At 34.6% G+C, this 19,400-nt stretch overlaps 2 protein-coding genes across 2 annotated transcripts in view; both read left to right on the top strand.

Annotated features, from left to right (window-relative positions):
- LOC127877111 (atrial natriuretic peptide receptor 1-like) overlaps positions 1-366 on the top strand; it is a 35,062-nt gene extending 34,696 nt beyond the window's left edge. The window contains exon 12 of the mRNA XM_052422764.1: positions 160-366. Coding sequence (XP_052278724.1) covers positions 160-366 — 207 coding nt within the window. The remainder of the gene's footprint in view (positions 1-159) is intronic.
- On the top strand, positions 169-18,840 carry LOC127877110 (atrial natriuretic peptide receptor 1-like). Its single transcript, XM_052422763.1, has 10 exons — positions 169-313; positions 1,072-1,242; positions 1,751-1,925; positions 7,817-7,969; positions 12,861-12,984; positions 16,352-16,420; positions 16,514-16,688; positions 17,126-17,224; positions 18,128-18,219; positions 18,760-18,840. Exons 2-10 carry the CDS (start codon positions 1,074-1,076, stop codon positions 18,838-18,840), a joined length of 1,137 nt encoding a protein of 378 aa, XP_052278723.1. The 5' UTR covers positions 169-313; positions 1,072-1,073.
- The last annotated feature ends 560 nt before the right edge of the window (positions 18,841-19,400 follow it).

The raw sequence follows: 19,400 nt of genomic DNA, 5'->3' as shown, positions 1-19,400 counted from the left end.
ATTCAATGGGTATAGCAATACTGATAATTACAATACGCTTGGTATATGAGTTATGTAATTTTTAATGGTGCATCTATAGGGTATGACGTACATCAACAAGAGGTACATGCGCTATGTCAGCGTCAAAAGTGGATGTAAATGTCAATATTTTATGTTTAGGGTATGACGTACCTGCACGCTAGCATTATTGGTGTCCATGGTCAGTTGACCGACTCGCGGTGTTTGATAGATGGACGCTTCGTGCTCAAGATTACCGGCTTTGGGCTCAATTGCTTGAATGAAGCTGAAATAAGGAATAAGCGACTTGAACGTGGTGAGGGAATTTTTTTGTCAACGTATGCGGCAGATAATAAGTGGTATTATTAGTACTAGTAGCAGTAGCAGTAGCAGTAGAAGTAGCAGTAGAAGTAGTGGTAGTAGTTGTAGTAGTAGTAGTAGTAGTAGTAGTAGTAGTAGTACTAGTAGTAGTAGTAGTAGTTAGTAGTAGTAGTAGTAGTTGTAGTACGTAGTCGTAGTAGTAGTAGTAGTAGTTAGTAGTAATAGTTAGTCGAGTAGTAGTAGTAGTAGTTAGTCGTAGTAGTAGTAGTCGTAGTAGTAGTAGTAAGTAGAAACTCGTAGGTAGTAGTTGTTGTTGTTGTTGTTGTTGTAGTAGGTATAGTAGTTAGTAGTTACTAACTAGTAGTAGTAGTAATAGTAAGTAGAGTAGTAGTAGTAGTTAGTAGTAGTAGTTAGTTAGTACTGTAGTAGTAGTAGTAGTAGTCGTTAGTAGTAGTAGTAGTGTAGTAGTAGTCGTCAGTTAGTAGAGTAGTAGTAGTGCTAGAGTAGTAGTCGTAGAATGGAGAGTAGTAGTAGTAGTAGGAGTAGTAGTATTAGTAGTAAGTAGTAGTTAGTAGTAGTTGAGTAGTTAGTAGTAGTCGTAGTATGTAAAGCCGTCATTAAAGCTGGATACGTGAAACTTGTGAAACTTGCTTACTCAGGCTTATTGAGATATACATATACGGTTAAATGTGTGACGTACATATGACGCACGCAACACTCATCAACTGTAATTAGTTTCTTTGCTCCACGCAGACATGATGTCATTTGAACTGCTATGGATGGCGCCCGAACATCTCCGCCTGTACCCAGCGAGCCGTCAGCGCTCACAGGCGGGAGACGTGTACAGTTTCGCCGTCATTCTGTACGAGATGTGCACGCGAGCCGAGCCATTCACCGAGGAATCTTGGTACATATCAATTAGCGGTACGTGCGAGTTCAACCCTATGGCTAAAATCTCGTATTTAAACTGTCAGCTGCGTTAATACAGTTTTCATAAGTAGGCGAAGACTGTGCAATTTCCTAACCCCGCAAAGACTGTTCAATTTTCATGTCTTTGCCGCGAAGGTGCATTGTTTAATTTTAATGTGGCAATAATGCAATGTCTATCAGCCAGTCGTGAATAAGCCATCCTACTAACACCGCAGCGACTATACAATGTTCGTAACTTCGTCGCGACATTGCAACTCAAGACCGGCGCAAAATTGCAGCGATCATAACTGCGCCGCGAATGTACAATCGTTCTTACTACGCCGCGACCCAACAACGACAAGTTGTTCGCCGCGAATATACAATGTTCATACCTCTGCCGCGACGATGCAAGGTTCAGCCTTGAAAGTTAAACGTTCATAACTCTACAGTTACTATATAATGTACATAACCCCAACACGAAAATGCCCTACTCATAAACTCCGCCCTGTGTTTTCATTCACAGACACCCTGGATAAGATTAAGAATTGCGGCATCAAGCCTTGCCGGCCGATATTGAACGAGCACGAGCATATACCGGAAGTAGTGAAACTCGCTAAGCAGTGTTGGGAGGAACTCCCGTCGGACAGACCAACGTTTCAGAATGTGAGGAAAATTCTGAAGAACATTAGAATGACGAGGTACGCGGCGATGTTAATACATATTCACATACTTAATAATTGTAAGATCAGCCCATATCTACTTAGCTTTATCTTTCCACGTTAGTCATTTTCTTTATGTAACTTTGTTTGAAAACGCATTCATCGCTGTTCTATTTCTGGAAAACAAGTTATTTATTTTTAGATTTAATAGCGCTTCCAAAATACACAACCATAATAACTCTCGCGCTATAATTATGATACTTGAAACATATTTTATTTTCAAAGGCATGACATTTATACAAATTTATACATTTGGTCCATACATACATTGGAAAAAGGGTTAGACCTAAAGTTCTACAACATTATCGGGGGTTTATCTTGGGTAAGTTTAAACTTAGTATTATTGTAAGAGGCGAATCAATTAAATTATGTAATTTACGCCGGGCACATTAGAGAACGCAAAACGGAATAAATAAAATGATTTCATTCGGGATATGTTGATTCAAGTTTATATCATTAAAATGATAAAACTACTACTTCTACTGCTACTGCTACTACTACTTCTATTGCAACTGCTGCTGCTACTGCTGCTGCTGCTGCAACTAATAATACTACTACTTCTAATAATAATAATAATATTGATACTACTATTATACGTATAGTAATAATGATGATGATGATGATGATGATGATAATAATAATAATAATAATAAATAAAAATAAAAAAAAAAAATAAATAAAAAAATAATAATAATAATAATAATAATAATAATAATAATAATAATAATAATAATAATAATAATAATGTAAATAATAGTTTTAATTATAAAATAATGAAAGTTATAAGTTATGTCAAACATAAGATTATTGTTACTAAGTTATAATTCGGTGTGTCGTATTTATTTATATATCGTTGAACTTCGTAAACAATGAATGTCTTGTTTTCATTATTTCATGAGGTCTGACCATAAAAAAACATTTCACAATAAAAGGGGATGAAATGATCGTAGCACAGTAAAAAGAGCTTTTCGATGCAAACGCTAAGTAGGACAACGAAAAAAGTAATACTCAACATGTTCAAACTCATGTATGCATGTAAGTAAGTTAGTACATGCTTAATGATTATTAAAAAGGTCTAAAGTTTCAGTTGCTGCAAGTTTTTCTTAAACAGGCATGTAAAATGATGAGTTTCTATCTACGGTATAAACGTACTAAGGGTTTACCGGCGCATACATTAAATAATTATTTCAGTGAAGATTTATATTTTGAAATGGTGTCAATGTTTCTTATATCGATGTGTAAGGAATTCCATAGATTAATAGCAGATGGTACACACGAGCGTGAATAAAAAAAAATCTTATTGATAAAATAATACAGACTTTTCTATGATTTCGAGATGACTGTTTATGAACTTTTTGTGAAAGAAGGTCAGTAAGGTAATTTGGACATTGGTCGTTATGCATATTATATATGTTAATTTCTTTGAGATAACGTCTTCGTTTGTCAAGACTTGGCCATTAAACTTAATAATAAAGATTTATAATCGGGACGGGTCTAGTTAGGCTTCATTTTGGATTTTCTCTAATAATTAATTGTCGTACAAAGAACAACCATCCCGTACAATGCGTATTCTAATAATGATCGCATGTGTGTGAAGTATATTTGATTGAGGCATTTTAGAGTTTGTTCTTAACTTTACGCATAACTCGGAGGGTTTTCGAAGCGGATGACAAAATATTATTTGCGTTTGTTCCATTTCCAATCGCTGCTTTAAGTAAGGCGAAGATGTTTGTGATTATCAACAAAAGTTACGGGTAACTTACTAAACATTTTTTGAGGAAAGGAAATATTATTTTGTGTTGTTAATTCAATTGCTTCAGTTTTCTGGGGATTAAAATTGACAAGCCATCGCTGGGCCCACATGTTACTCAGGCAGATGCCATGTTTCAAAATACCCTCGAGATTAACTGATTTAGATGTAGTACATGATAAAGAAGTTTCGTCAGCAAACATACGTGTACTACTTTCAACAACTTCATTAACAGAAAATCAAGAAAAACAACAGTCCTTATATTGAGCCCTGAGCGACAAAGCTATTTACTTCTAATAACTGAGACTTTGCTGAACCGACGAATACTTTTTGGGTACAGAAGGACAAGTAACTTACAATCAATTGTAGTATATTTCCACTTACGCCATTAAGTTTTAGTTTTAATACAAGACCTTGATGCCAAACTCGGTCATCTACTTCACGTTCCATTAGTTTCCCTAAACAGCTTCAAATAGAAGTTTGGTGATAGTTTGGAGGTATGTTTGGGTCACTCTTTTTAGCTCATCTATTTTTTGAGAAAAAAATGAGCTATTGTCATCACCTTGGCGTCGGTGTCGGCGTCTGCGTCTGCGTCGGCGTCTGCGTCGGCGCCCGGTTATGTTTTGCGTTTAGGTCCACTTTTCTCATAAAGTATCAATGCTTTTGCATTCAAACTTGGTACACTTACTTCCTATCATGAGGGGACTGGGCAGGCAAAGTAAGATAACTCTGGCGTGCATTTTGACAGAATTATGCGCCCTTTTTAAACTTAGAAAATTGAAAATTTTGGTTATGTTTTGTGTTAAGGTCCATTTTATTCCTTAAGTATCAAAGCTATTCTTTCATACTTGCAACACTTACTAACTATCATAAGGGGACTGTGCAGGCAAAGTTAAGTAACTCTGACTGGCATTTTGACAGAATAATGTGCCCTTTTTATACTTAGAAAATTGAAAATTTGGTTTAGTTTTGCGATAAGGTCCACTTTATTCCTAAAGTATCAAAGCTATTGCTTTCATACTTGCAACACTTACTAACTATCATAAGGGGACTGTGCAGGCAAAGTTATGTAACTCTGACTGGCATTTTGACGGAATTATAGGCCCTTAGAAAATTTAAAATTTTGTTTAGTTTTGTGTTTTGGTACACTTTACCCCTAAAGCATCATTCGAACACTCGCAAACTATCATAAGGGGACAGTAAAGGACAAGTTCCATAACTCTGGTTGTCATTTTTACGGAATTATGGTCCTTTTTTGACTAAGTAACTTTGAATATATGGTAAAATTGTGTGTTTTGATCCACTTTACTTCTGAAGTATCAAGGCTATTGCTTTCAAACTTCAAATACTTTCATGCTATCATGATGGTACTGTACCTGGCAAGTTTAATTTTACCTTGACCTTTGAAAGACCTTGACTTTCAAGGTCAAATTATACAATTTTGCTTAAATTGCCATAACTTCTTTATTTTTCATTAGATTTGATTGATACTTTGACAAAACAATTCTTACCTGACATACCACTATAGACTCCACCTAAACCATCCCCCACGTCCCCCGAATCCCCCCTCATTTTTTTTAAAAGATCATCTAATAAATGACCACCACACCCTAACACTATACCCCTCCCCACCCCCACCCCCCTCCAATTTTTTAAAAACATTGTTAAAAAACAAAAATATTTATTTTTATTATTTTATTTTTGAAATACCGTCCAACTATCCCGCCTTTTTGGAAGATAATTAATAACTGACCACAACCCCACACTATACACCCTCTCCACTCCACCCTTCCCTCCTTTGTGATTGAAATTGAGATAGGTCCCTTCACTTTTAAAAAGAAAAATAGATGAGCGGTCTGCACCCGCAAGGCGGTGCTCTTGTTTAATAGGGCATCACAATTGCATTTTTCCATTATGTAATGATTTATTAAATAATAAACATAACGTTTGTGCAATAGACTCGCATGTACGCAGCAGAAACTAGATGACAAATTAAGTATTCACCAACATAATATATGTTAGTTGAGTATGTCCCTTATTTCAGTTTAAGTGATATAAACATTTTGTAAAATGACAAATTGAAAGTGAGTAGGTACAGGAAGAACTTCCGGAGATGTGTCTTAATTGGAAATGGAAACAAAATAATTATTAAAGCCCGTTGCTTTTGTTTCATCAGAAGAATATGAAGTTACGTTTCCTTGAGAATCGACCGATTTAAGGGGCGGTATTACATACGAATGTGAATGAGAGTTAATGAGACGTTTTATCATTTTCAAGTATTGTTTCTTTTTGTGCACGTTTAATCATATTGCTTACTCTGTTACAACGTATTCGATTTTCGCCCAGTTGTTAGCAGATGGTTGTTTTTTAAGTCTGTCGCGATTACGCGCAAAAGTACGTATCATAGAGTCGTACCAAGGTTTGTCATTAGAGCGTACTGTAACTAATTTAAATGGAATACACAGTTTCATCAAGTCTATGAGTTTCTCCGTACTTGAAACAGTAGCATTATCTACACTCGGGAGTGTAATGAAATTCCCATTTTCGATGTTAATTAAATGGTTAAGACGTTGAAAACTACATCGGTTGTACAGCCAGACATGTTTCTGCATCGGTTTACTTAAGACTGTTGGGACTTTTATATGTTCAGCTGTGGCGTGGTTATCACTAATAGAAGTGTCAATTGAAATTTCGTAACTATTCAGTACCATTGAATTATCAGAGACTATTATGGGATCAATTAAAGAGGCAGTATCGGCAGTGGCTCTGGTTGCTTCTGTTATAACGTTGCTTATATTAAATATGGTCAATAACTATTTAAGACAGGTACAGATTTTGGCCTTCTTTTATATCACCAAGCATTATTACATTCCTATCCAAGGCTTTATCAATATACTTTTCAAGGTAATTCCAAAACGATACATGAGAGTTTGGGGGACAATACAAGCACCACAGTAAAGCGAAGAGGTGCCCTGTATTCTAACTGTATTTTAACTTCTAACTCAATTACACACCTAATTTTTAAACATTATCGGAAACAACATCAATTTGATGAGTTTCCGTGAAGCATAAAATGTCAAAATCACACAAATTACTTGCGATATAATAAACTTTTTTTCGGATTATCTGCACGTGCAAGTGCAAGCCTTGTAATATGGTAAATTTTGCTCAATATCCGCTGAAAAAGTAAAAAAAAAAAAAAAATAAAGCGTAAAACGTCAATTAATATGAGATTCATTTCGAAGACAAGCGGTCGAATAATGCAGCTTGAGAATAAAGCACGCGAGAACCCGAAAAAGAAATAGTTATACAAATTCATGTGTTACACTAAACGTGCAAAATAATTATTTACTACAACAATATTAATTTGAATTAAATAACCACACGGCCATTCGGTAATCAGCGAGAGAGTTACCCATTAGGTAAAACATAAGCAAAGATACCTAAATGACTAAATAGCCATAAGGTAATGTAAAAATTAATTAAATTTCGTGTAACTTTGGATAATATAGGTTTAGTAAAAACAAATAAAGCATGTTGTTAATATTAGGTAGAATGAACAACGAGCTATAGCTTTTGAGTTCCAATCAACGAAACTACGAGTTTATTTTATCCGGCATCATAACCGTTACAAACAACTAGTCGAGGCCAGTGGTATATAGAGTATACAATATAAATTTGCATAATCGAGCACAACTTACAAATATAATTCCTAAGTTAAGTTTAAAAAACAACATCAATAACAGAAAACAATTATTAGGCTGAATATAAAAAAACAGACAGCATATTTGCGGCTAATCAACAATATTGAAAACTTGAAGGAGCATGAATAAAATAGTCGAGTATCAAGACCAAAATCCATACGAACGACTTTCTATGCAAGTAACAAATAATATATAGTCAGATAGATAACAATTATATTTAGATTTAGTTATCATTATAAGTATTAAATTGATATTACATTTTTCTTAGTTTACTTAAAACATCGGCATAATTATCAAGCAGTATTAAATAAATACGCATTTTTTTGCCATCTATTCGAAACGAAACAATATAAGGCCAACAGAAGATTATTTGTATAGATATTTATGATAAGCGCCCAATGTGTAATTTATCATAGAAACAACGGCGATTCTAAGAACGTTCTGGACGTGCTGCTACAACGCATGGAGCAATACGCCAATAACCTGGAGAGCATGGTCGAGGAGAAGACACAGGCGTTCCTAGAGGAGAAGAAACGTTCAGAGGAGCTGCTTTATAAGGTCCTGCCAAGGTGAAGTCACCTGAACTTTGATTTAGGATTTGAGGAGGTGGTCTGTAAGGATAAGGGACATAATTGCTCTACGTCGCTCATATTATTGCAAAGTTTAGTATTGATGTTAAAAAGAGAAAGCAAGTTACATAAGATGTTTTGTCGTTGAGAAAACACTGGCCATCCTGAAGGAGAGAAACACTCAAAAGAGGTGTTGTATTAGGTCATGCCAGTATGAGGACTGTGGAATATTTATAGATGACGTGTTTCATAAATTTAGCATATAAATCGACGGATTTTGATTTAAACTGTGTTTAGCCTTTGAAAACTCCTTTACGCCAACTAAATTACTCTGTGCCTTAAATATTATAAAACCTCGTTGTTAATGACGTTCGTTTCTAAATAAAATAACACGGTTGTTGAAAAGAATGTGTATTTTTACAATATTCAGATACCAATAGTATTATCATAAGAAATATAAAAACCTAAATAAGCTTATATCATTGACCGTGTAACGTGACCGCAAAAATATATATGTTCACACGTATATGAAATGTATGGATGTATATCTTTTGAAATTGCGTATTTAATTAAAAATACAAATTTATAGCTACATGAACAATGACATCGTGTCCTTATATGAGCGTCCCTTTCATTTGCAGAAGCGTGGCGGATCAACTGCGAATGGGACATTCTGTAAACCCGGAAGCCTTCGAGTGTGTTACCATCTACTTCAGTGATATCGTCGGCTTTACTACCATCTCCGCAGACAGTACGCCATTCCAGGTGATCCATATGATAAAGCTTAGATCGATATTTATGACAGGTATTACTTACTCATGTCGCTTAAATAACAAAAGGCTGTTTCAGATATACTTAAACATAAAGTTTACGCTCCTGACAAAAGAGGTGCATGTATATATAAGGTTATTTAATGAATACATGTGTCTAAAACTGCGATATTTTATATATTATTGTTAGTGCGTTTATTGTAAATTATATTATCAACATATTTAAATGATTTTTACAGGATCGAGGAAGTTATTCGTTCTGCATTACATATTATCCCACTTTGAGTTTTGTACAAGACGCGTTTTATAAAAGCGAACGCATATAAAACATATACTGAACAAAATAAAACAGTGTAATTTATACGATTTGTGTATTTGTTTAAGAAAAAAACAAAAGGTTATGTCAACAATCCTGCGACTAAACTGCAATGCAGCTACATGAAGAATTCAATTCTGATCTTGTTTTACTGTTCGTCAAACTCATGTTATATTATGGCCTATTGAATACGACAAGAATTGCCTTCCATACACTGGTGTCTCTTTAATTAAGCGGTGAATGAAAAAATATATATGCAAGGAAATAACTACATTTCATGAATAATGATATAAATTTTTTAATTTGACTTTTGGGGGAAAAGCAAAAACATATATTAGTAAAAAAAAAAAAGTAAACCGTGTCAAGAGAAAGGTGTGATAACAACATGTTTTTCAGTGATATAAAATGGGAAGCCATTTTGTTGAAGGAAATATATGAAATAAGTATATCAAATGTTAGCAATTATTCAATCGGATAAATAAGCGGTTTTCAAACATTATTTGATATAAATGAAGGTCAGAATTTGGGTAAGAGAGATACCCGCAATCGTTTTATTGTTTTGCAAGTATTTATGAGATCAGGCTGGATTGCTGTGTCTCACTTAGATATCTTACATGATGCAGCGCCAAGCTCTAAAGCTCTTCATACATTTCGAAATTCACACGAAAAATTGTTGCTTTTATTGTAGTTGCTGAAATACTTATAATTTATAATAGTTCCGTTGTTTCAATTTACTGCAAGCTTAAAATATAGCTTATCATTTAGAAAGCCTTGTTATATCTTAAAGCTATGTCGCAATGAATAATTTGGGAATTAGTATAAAAAATACGTCACTTTTAGAAGATGAACGTTATCTGTTTATCTGTTTTAAAACACGAAGCATTTTTTAATACAATCACTTTTTCAATAGTAGATCATGAAATGATGGGCATAATTAATCATCCCCTTTTGAGTTATTTCATATGCATATTATATAAAATAAAAACATCATATGATTGCCTTACTCCTTATCTATAATGATTTCATTTCCTAAATGAAAGAAAGAATGTCGTAATGCAGAGATTATAACATGTCCTTTTCACATCTCAACTCGGAATAAGTATAAGCTATTGCATAAGATTACACAATTCGGGTTTAGAACGAATCCTCTTTAAGTTAAGATAAGAAAGCTTTTCGTAATACAGTCCTTAAATCTTTTCTGCGCCAACTAGAAATATCTCTCCCACAATCGATCTCATCTTTGCGCTTGACGCGCGCGCCAGTAGTAGCCTGCAAAAAATATATAGTCTACTTTATGACATCATTCACTAGCATACCCATTTGCTATTGTTTACAATGGTACACGCGTTTAAAATTTTACGTTCAAATTAATGCAGTATCTTTCCAGTTCGATACCACACTATTTTCTGCAATTGCTTGTTTACTTGCTGACGTTTAACGTTATTACTGGATTATTGGAAACTGAAAATTTAATGCATCAGAAATGACAGAGAGACAGAGAGAGCTAGTGAGAAACGCACGGACCATGAATAATGTCATCCTCTTTTCATAAAAAGACATACAATATCAGCGTGGACAAAATGTAGTGTTACTCCAAGACGAACGTCAGTGACGAGGACGGTGAAGGACAACTTTTAGGAAAGAATGTCAAACATCATGTCATGCAAGACAGACAAAAAAGATCATCATTATTGTAATGGACGACATAGTCGCCAATATCAGCAGTAAAATCCTAGGATATGATAAGCTCATTTAGCTTAAAGCTTAGCAAGTGCTTGGCAAGATGAATTTAAACGGGGTGGGATTCGCCGACCTGTGCGCAACAAATAATCAGGTCATCTGTGGAAGTGTTAACCACCTCATCTGTGGAAGTGTTTACCACCTCAAAAGTATACACGAGAACACTGGAGAGTAACCAAACCTGTCAACGAAAAATAAGATCGACCATAAACATAGAAACGTCAGAATCCGCATCGTTATAGCAAGAACAAACCTTCCGTTGAAGAACATCAGAGGATGCAGCGCGATATGCATCATCACCAATATCAGGCTCACCAAAACCATCGTGTAGGCAATACTAAAAAAAAAAAAAAATAAAGCGTAAAACGTCAATTAATATGAGATTCATTTCGAAGACAAGCGGTCGAATAATGCAGCTTGAGAATAAAGCACGCGAGAACCCGAAAAAGAAATAGTTATACAAATTCATGTGTTACACTAAACGTGCAAAATAATTATTTACTACAACAATATTAATTTGAATTAAATAACCACACGGCCATTCGGTAATCAGCGAGAGAGTTACCCATTAGGTAAAACATAAGCAAAGATACCTAAATGACTAAATAGCCATAAGGTAATGTAAAAATTAATTAAATTTCGTGTAACTTTGGATAATATAGGTTTAGTAAAAACAAATAAAGCATGTTGTTAATATTAGGTAGAATGAACAACGAGCTATAGCTTTTGAGTTCCAATCAACGAAACTACGAGTTTATTTTATCCGGCATCATAACCGTTACAAACAACTAGTCGAGGCCAGTGGTATATAGAGTATACAATATAAATTTGCATAATCGAGCACAACTTACAAATATAATTCCTAAGTTAAGTTTAAAAAACAACATCAATAACAGAAAACAATTATTAGGCTGAATATAAAAAAAACAGACAGCATATTTGCGGCTAATCAACAATATTGAAAACTTGAAGGAGCATGAATAAAATAGTCGAGTATCAAGACCAAAATCCATACGAACGACTTTCTATGCAAGTAACAAATAATATATAGTCAGATAGATAACAATTATATTTAGATTTAGTTATCATTATAAGTATTAAATTGATATTACATTTTTCTTAGTTTACTTAAAACATCGGCATAATTATCAAGCAGTATTAAATAAATACGCATTTTTTTGCCATCTATTCGAAACGAAACAATATAAGGCCAACAGAAGATTATTTGTATAGATATTTATGATAAGCGCCCAATGTGTAATTTATCATAGAAACAACGGCGATTCTAAGAACGTTCTGGACGTGCTGCTACAACGCATGGAGCAATACGCCAATAACCTGGAGAGCATGGTCGAGGAGAAGACACAGGCGTTCCTAGAGGAGAAGAAACGTTCAGAGGAGCTGCTTTATAAGGTCCTGCCAAGGTGAAGTCACCTGAACTTTGATTTAGGATTTGAGGAGGTGGTCTGTAAGGATAAGGGACATAATTGCTCTACGTCGCTCATATTATTGCAAAGTTTAGTATTGATGTTAAAAAGAGAAAGCAAGTTACATAAGATGTTTTGTCGTTGAGAAAACACTGGCCATCCTGAAGGAGAGAAACACTCAAAAGAGGTGTTGTATTAGGTCATGCCAGTATGAGGACTGTGGAATATTTATAGATGACGTGTTTCATAAATTTAGCATATAAATCGACAGATTTTGATTTAAACTGTGTTTAGCCTTTGAAAACTCCTTTACGCCAACTAAATTACTCTGTGCCTTAAATATTATAAAACCTCGTTGTTAATGACGTTCGTTTCTAAATAAAATAACACGGTTGTTGAAAAGAATGTGTATTTTTACAATATTCAGATACCAATAGTATTATCATAAGAAATATAAAAACCTAAATAAGCTTATATCATTGACCGTGTAACGTGACCGCAAAAATATATATGTTCACACGTATATGAAATGTATGGATGTATATCTTTTGAAATTGCGTATTTAATTAAAAATACAAATTTATAGCTACATGAACAATGACATCGTGTCCTTATATGAGCGTCCCTTTCATTTGCAGAAGCGTGGCGGATCAACTGCGAATGGGACATTCTGTAAACCCGGAAGCCTTCGAGTGTGTTACCATCTACTTCAGTGATATCGTCGGCTTTACTACCATCTCCGCAGACAGTACGCCATTCCAGGTGATCCATATGATAAAGCTTAGATCGATATTTATGACAGGTATTACTTACTCATGTCGCTTAAATAACAAAAGGCTGTTTCAGATATACTTAAACATAAAGTTTACGCTCCTGACAAAAGAGGTGCATGTATATATAAGGTTATTTAATGAATACATGTGTCTAAAACTGCGATATTTTATATATTATTGTTAGTGCGTTTATTGTAAATTATATTATCAACATATTTAAATGATTTTTACAGGATCGAGGAAGTTATTCGTTCTGCATTACATATTATCCCACTTTGAGTTTTGTACAAGACGCGTTTTATAAAAGCGAACGCATATAAAACATATACTGAACAAAATAAAACAGTGTAATTTATACGATTTGTGTATTTGTTTAAGAAAAAAACAAAAGGTTATGTCAACAATCCTGCGACTAAACTGCAATGCAGCTACATGAAGAATTCAATTCTGATCTTGTTTTACTGTTCGTCAAACTCATGTTATATTATGGCCTATTGAATACGACAAGAATTGCCTTCCATACACTGGTGTCTCTTTAATTAAGCGGTGAATGAAAAAATATATATGCAAGGAAATAACTACATTTCATGAATAATGATATAAATTTTTTAATTTGACTTTTGGGGGAAAAGCAAAAACATATATTAGTAAAAAAAAAAAAGTAAACCGTGTCAAGAGAAAGGTGTGATAACAACATGTTTTTCAGTGATATAAAATGGGAAGCCATTTTGTTGAAGGAAATATATGAAATAAGTATATCAAATGTTAGCAATTATTCAATCGGATAAATAAGCGGTTTTCAAACATTATTTGATATAAATGAAGGTCAGAATTTGGGTAAGAGAGATGACCGCAATCGTTTTATTGTTTTGCAAGTATTTATGAGATCAGGCTGGATTGCTGTGTCTCACTTAGATATCTTACATGATGCAGCGCCAAGCTCTAAAGCTCTTCATACATTTCGAAATTCACACGAAAAATTGTTGCTTTTATTGTAGTTGCTGAAATACTTATAATTTATAATAGTTCCGTTGTTTCAATTTACTGCAAGCTTAAAATATAGCTTATCATTTAGAAAGCCTTGTTATATCTTAAAGCTATGTCGCAATGAATAATTTGGGAATTAGTATAAAAAATACGTCACTTTTAGAAGATGAACGTTATCTGTTTATCTGTTTTAAAACACGAAGCATTTTTTAATACAATCACTTTTTCAATAGTAGATCATGAAATGATGGGCATAATTAATCATCCCCTTTTGAGTTATTTCATATGCATATTATATAAAATAAAAACATCATATGATTGCCTTACTCCTTATCTATAATGATTTCATTTCCTAAATGAAAGAAAGAATGTCGTAATGCAGAGATTATAACATGTCCTTTTCACATCTCAACTCGGAATAAGTATAAGCTATTGCATAAGATTACACAATTCGGGTTTAGAACGAATCCTCTTTAAGTTAAGATAAGAAAGCTTTTCGTAATACAGTCCTTAAATCTGTTCTGCGCCAACTAGAAATATCTCTCCCACAATCGATCTCATCTTTGCGCTTGACGCGCGCGCCAGTAGTAGCCTGCAAAAAATATATAGTCTACTTTATGACATCATTCACTAGCATACCCATTTGCTATTGTTACAATGGTACACGCGTTTAAAATTTTACGTTCAAATTAATGCAGTATCTTTCCAGTTCGATACCACACTATTTTCTGCAATTGCTTGTTTACTTGCTGACGTTTAACGTTATTACTGGATTATTGGAAACTGAAAATTTAATGCATCAGAAATGACAGAGAGACAGAGAGAGCTAGTGAGAAACGCACGGACCATGAATAATGTCATCCTCTTTTCATAAAAAGACATACAATATCAGCGTGGACAAAATGTAGTGTTACTCCAAGACGAACGTCAGTGACGAGGACGGTGAAGGACAACTTTTAGGAAAGAATGTCAAACATCATGTCATGCAAGACAGACAAAAAAGATCATCATTATTGTAATGGACGACATAGTCGCCAATATCAGCAGTAAAATCCTAGGATATGATAAGCTCATTTAGCTTAAAGCTTAGCAAGTGCTTGGCAAGATGAATTTAAACGGGGTGGGATTCGCCGACCTGTGCGCAACAAATAATCAGGTCATCTGTGGAAGTGTTAACCACCTCATCTGTGGAAATGTTTACCACCTCAAAAGTATACACGAGAACACTGGAGAGTAACCAAACCTGTCAACGAAAAATAAGATCGACCATAAACATAGAAACGTCAGAATCCGCATCGTTATAGCAAGAACAAACCTTCCGTTGAAGAACATCAGAGGATGCAGCGCGATATGCATCATCACCAATATCAGGCTCACCAAAACCATCGTGTAGGCAATACTATTCTATGAAGCAGATACCTGGAGATCATACGTCACCACCATAAAAAAATCCAGGTTTTCATCAACATCTTCCCGAAAAAGATCTTCATGATCCGCTGACCAGACAATATCATCAACGAAGAATTATAGAGAAGAACAAAAAAGTCGTTGAATAAGAGAACATTCAGAGACGTAGGAGATGGATTAATAACACACTTGGTAGGCTTAATCCAATACACGAGAAAATCTCTCACCTTAACTCCCGTTGGAAACAGGAAAACATGGCGGTTTAGAAACAGTTGTCGCCGAGATCCCGAATAAAGATTCCAAGCATATTGGCAAGATAAGGGGGAAGCTGGAGATACTCGCCCAAAACCGAGAAGCCAGGAGGAAACTGGTCGGCCGGCATCGATGAGATAACAGGCGAAAATGGGAATATATTATTAAAATTAGACATATTATACAAACAAAAGCTTAACTTGCAGACTTAGTACTAAAAGTAAAAAACAACAAAAAATAACTGCGTCATTTAATCATTATTAAACGTAATTCCGCTTATTTTGGTGTCGTTTGGAAGAATAACGAGCAAACATAAGGAGTAAAAACGAGTGTACTCAGTTAAGAGAGAATACTCGTGCTGTCATGCGTTAAACGTCGTTTGAAATATGCAACAACCTTATATGCGATTGTAGCGATTTTTAGACGGTTCAGTTGATACTAATGTGTGTTTTTGTACTGCTAGAAATGATGATATGGCTTATTTGTAAGGTCGTTTTATCTGGTATTTTGAAATGAGCAAACAAATTGCGTACCGTCTATGTATATGTCCACGAACAAAAAACTACAAACTCTATATACCAATGTGCTAAAGCGCACAACTGTTAATACGAACAGAAACAATACTTGGTTACATACACACAGGCACTGCTTGTATTTCTACAATTTGATTTCAGTGCTGCGGATGATGTTATTGATTTTGTTTTATTCAGGTCGTTGATTTGCTTAATGACCTATACACATGTTTCGATGCCATTATTGAAAACTACGACGTATACAAGGTAAGGTCAAAATATACCGATATATATTAAAATTGATATACGTAATGGTAGACATTACTGACTGCATTTAACAAAAACGCGCTTCACTGACAGGTTGAAACAATCGGCGACGCTTACATGGTGGTATCCGGACTCCCTGAACGCAACGGGAATGAGCATGTTCGACAGATTGCTCGGATGTCCCTTGAAATAGTCCACAGTGTGCGACAGTTCGTGATTCGTCATAAACCGGAAGAACCGCTACGGGCGCGTATTGGATTACACTCTGGTTTGTATTTTAGTTCAGTGTTATGAACGTGAAAAGTCAAATATTTCCGCTTAAATTTATGCGTTCAACATTGCATGGACGGCTCATTGTTTATTACCGGAGCTTAACAGGTTGTCTATTAGCGGTTTACACTTGTCTTATAAACAAACCAAACCCATGAACATTTAAGACTAGATGATGCCATGTAGAAAATACTATTGTTTGTGTCATTTGTATAAAACTTTTACATCAGTGACCGTGTGTTAAACAAACATGTATGCTTTTAAAATTTGTTGCTGGTACATATGTATAAAGAAAGCGTTTTAGACAATACAATTTTTTTTAAACATATTTGTTTAACGTCTATCTTTGCTCAATATGGAAAATGAAAGATCTTCTTACCTTCAATATTACAACAAATGATCAAGCTCTTTAATGATGTTTTACCTCTCGCTCAGGTCCTGTCTGCGCAGGCGTGGTTGGACGGAAGATGCCTAGGTACTGTCTGTTTGGGGACACCGTGAACACCGCCAGTCGTATGGAGTCCAACGGAAAAGGTCGGGTTTAAAGATTGATTTCCTTAATTGAATTTTAAATTTAACATCGATATTCACATTTCGGCTTTTTTCGGAGATTGTTACAAATAATCGATATTGCCTGATCGATTTAATCAGCGCGATAACATTTCTAGCACATCACCTTCTTTATGTCTCTTAGAAGTTATATGTAGTCCCGAATTGTTTGTGTCATACAATCATAGCTCCAAAACATAACGCAATTTTCCCTCCACTTGTGTGACTTAACTTTCAGGCCAGTTTCAAAATGCGTGTAATAATACTTATGTGAATACTAGTATATATGACACTAAACAGTTTTTAAACGATATAACTCAAAACCAGGACTTTTTACACCTGACTTTAATAATCTATTATCATGTATTCGCTTTTTCTATCATATTGTGCTTAAAATAAGTTTATTGCGCGAGCCTTGGGTATTTTTTTTATTTCGTAATGCATCAATTCAATCACTGCCTCGAGCAACGTTTCTAACATACGGCATATTTGTGTTACGTTTGCACCTCAGATACCATGTTCCATTGATAGCATCCAGGGGTTGAATTCATTATACACATGAACACCATTAATTTATTGTGTTTTGTCCACATAAGAAATATTAACATCGCGCCGTAAGTACTTCATACATCGTGTTAGATATACGTTGATGTTTAACTCTTCTTTTTTGAAAAATGATATTGACTGATATGTAAGAATATAAATGCAAAAGGTCAAGCAAGGTGGCATTAATTACCAAAACGTTTTTTAACAATGAAAATATACATCAGCTGATCGTAATTAATTGATGGGTCAAGTCCAGTTATAGTTTATTGTAGCTTCCCATATAATTAAATCAATCAGTTTTCTTTAGAGGCTTATTTTAAAACTCCCGAAGTGTGTTTACAGCAATGAAAATACATATCAGTGAAGCCACTATGGAACTTCTTTTGCCATTTGCCACTTTCACCATAGAAGAGCGGGGAATAATCGAGGTCAAGGTAATAAGGGCGTTTGGTAATCTAGTTTGTTTATCTCATCGCATTCTGTTTGAAATGTTTTACCCATGTGAGGGCGTTATAGGCGAGCTGTGAAATGAAAAATACTTTTCTGTTTACGGTTATTTATTCACTAACAAACGAAATTTACAATTAAATAACGAGGTCGTCAATTTATTAGTCCAGTTATGAATTGCGCATCAGCACGATTACAATTGTTACTAAGCAAAGGATAGGAAAACATTGTTAAGATTTGATTACCTTCAAATATTTGTACACTCATTACAAAATAATCGAATTAGCTGCATAATATCGTTTCTAATTTCTTGTATTGAAGAATATTATTCTGCCAATATTTTGTTAATATATATTTATATAAATGAACTAATTTATGAATGAACAAAGGAGAGAAAGAACGAACAAAAGATTGAATGCCTTAATCAGCTATTGACCAAACTTTCATTTCCGAGAAGAATGTTCTGCACTTCCGTACATTTATAAACATACTATCATTCGTTAATAAGTATTTCATATAACTTTCAGGGAAAAGGGCGAGTGCGAACCTTCTGGCTTCAGAACGAGCTAGAAAACTCAGGCATGAAGTTAGAAACAGAGACACCCTAGCGGTTACTTCTCTAATGAATAATTGCTAATGATTTTATCTTGATAACGTTGTGTTACACCTTTCATACATTTTTTCAGTGCTGTTTTTACTAAACGGACTACAGGAAAGCATTTATTTACAATTTCAAATTTACTATTTTAAATATAAAAAAAACTAACATCAAAATCTTAAATCATTAAATAATAAAGCGTCGTCACGTGGTTTGTTTATTTAGGATGTAAAGAAATCCCTAGAAATTGTACATACAGGCTGCTGGAATCGCGATCGTGCTGAATAACGCAATGCACATCGGATAAAACCGTGTTGTGGTACTGACGCAATAATTTCACTATAATTGTCAAGAATCTAACCACATGAAATCATTATGAGATATCAGCTCTACATCTATTTGCATGGTTATCTAGTGCAGGACTAGGCCTGCAAAATGGGGTTGGGAGATTGTTTCACATGATGTGGGTAAATTATTCCCTATACAGGATAATGCAATGAGGTGCGTGTTCGTCACAGTCCCATTAGCATCAAAATACCAAAACCCAAAATTTCCGTTGACGGCCATGTT

Source organism: Dreissena polymorpha, chromosome 4, assembly GCF_020536995.1.
Source record: "Dreissena polymorpha isolate Duluth1 chromosome 4, UMN_Dpol_1.0, whole genome shotgun sequence".
NCBI classification, from domain to species: domain Eukaryota; kingdom Metazoa; phylum Mollusca; class Bivalvia; order Myida; family Dreissenidae; genus Dreissena; species Dreissena polymorpha.
Note: the sequence above shows the minus strand (reverse complement) of the source record. Positions and strands in the feature narration are given on the sequence as shown.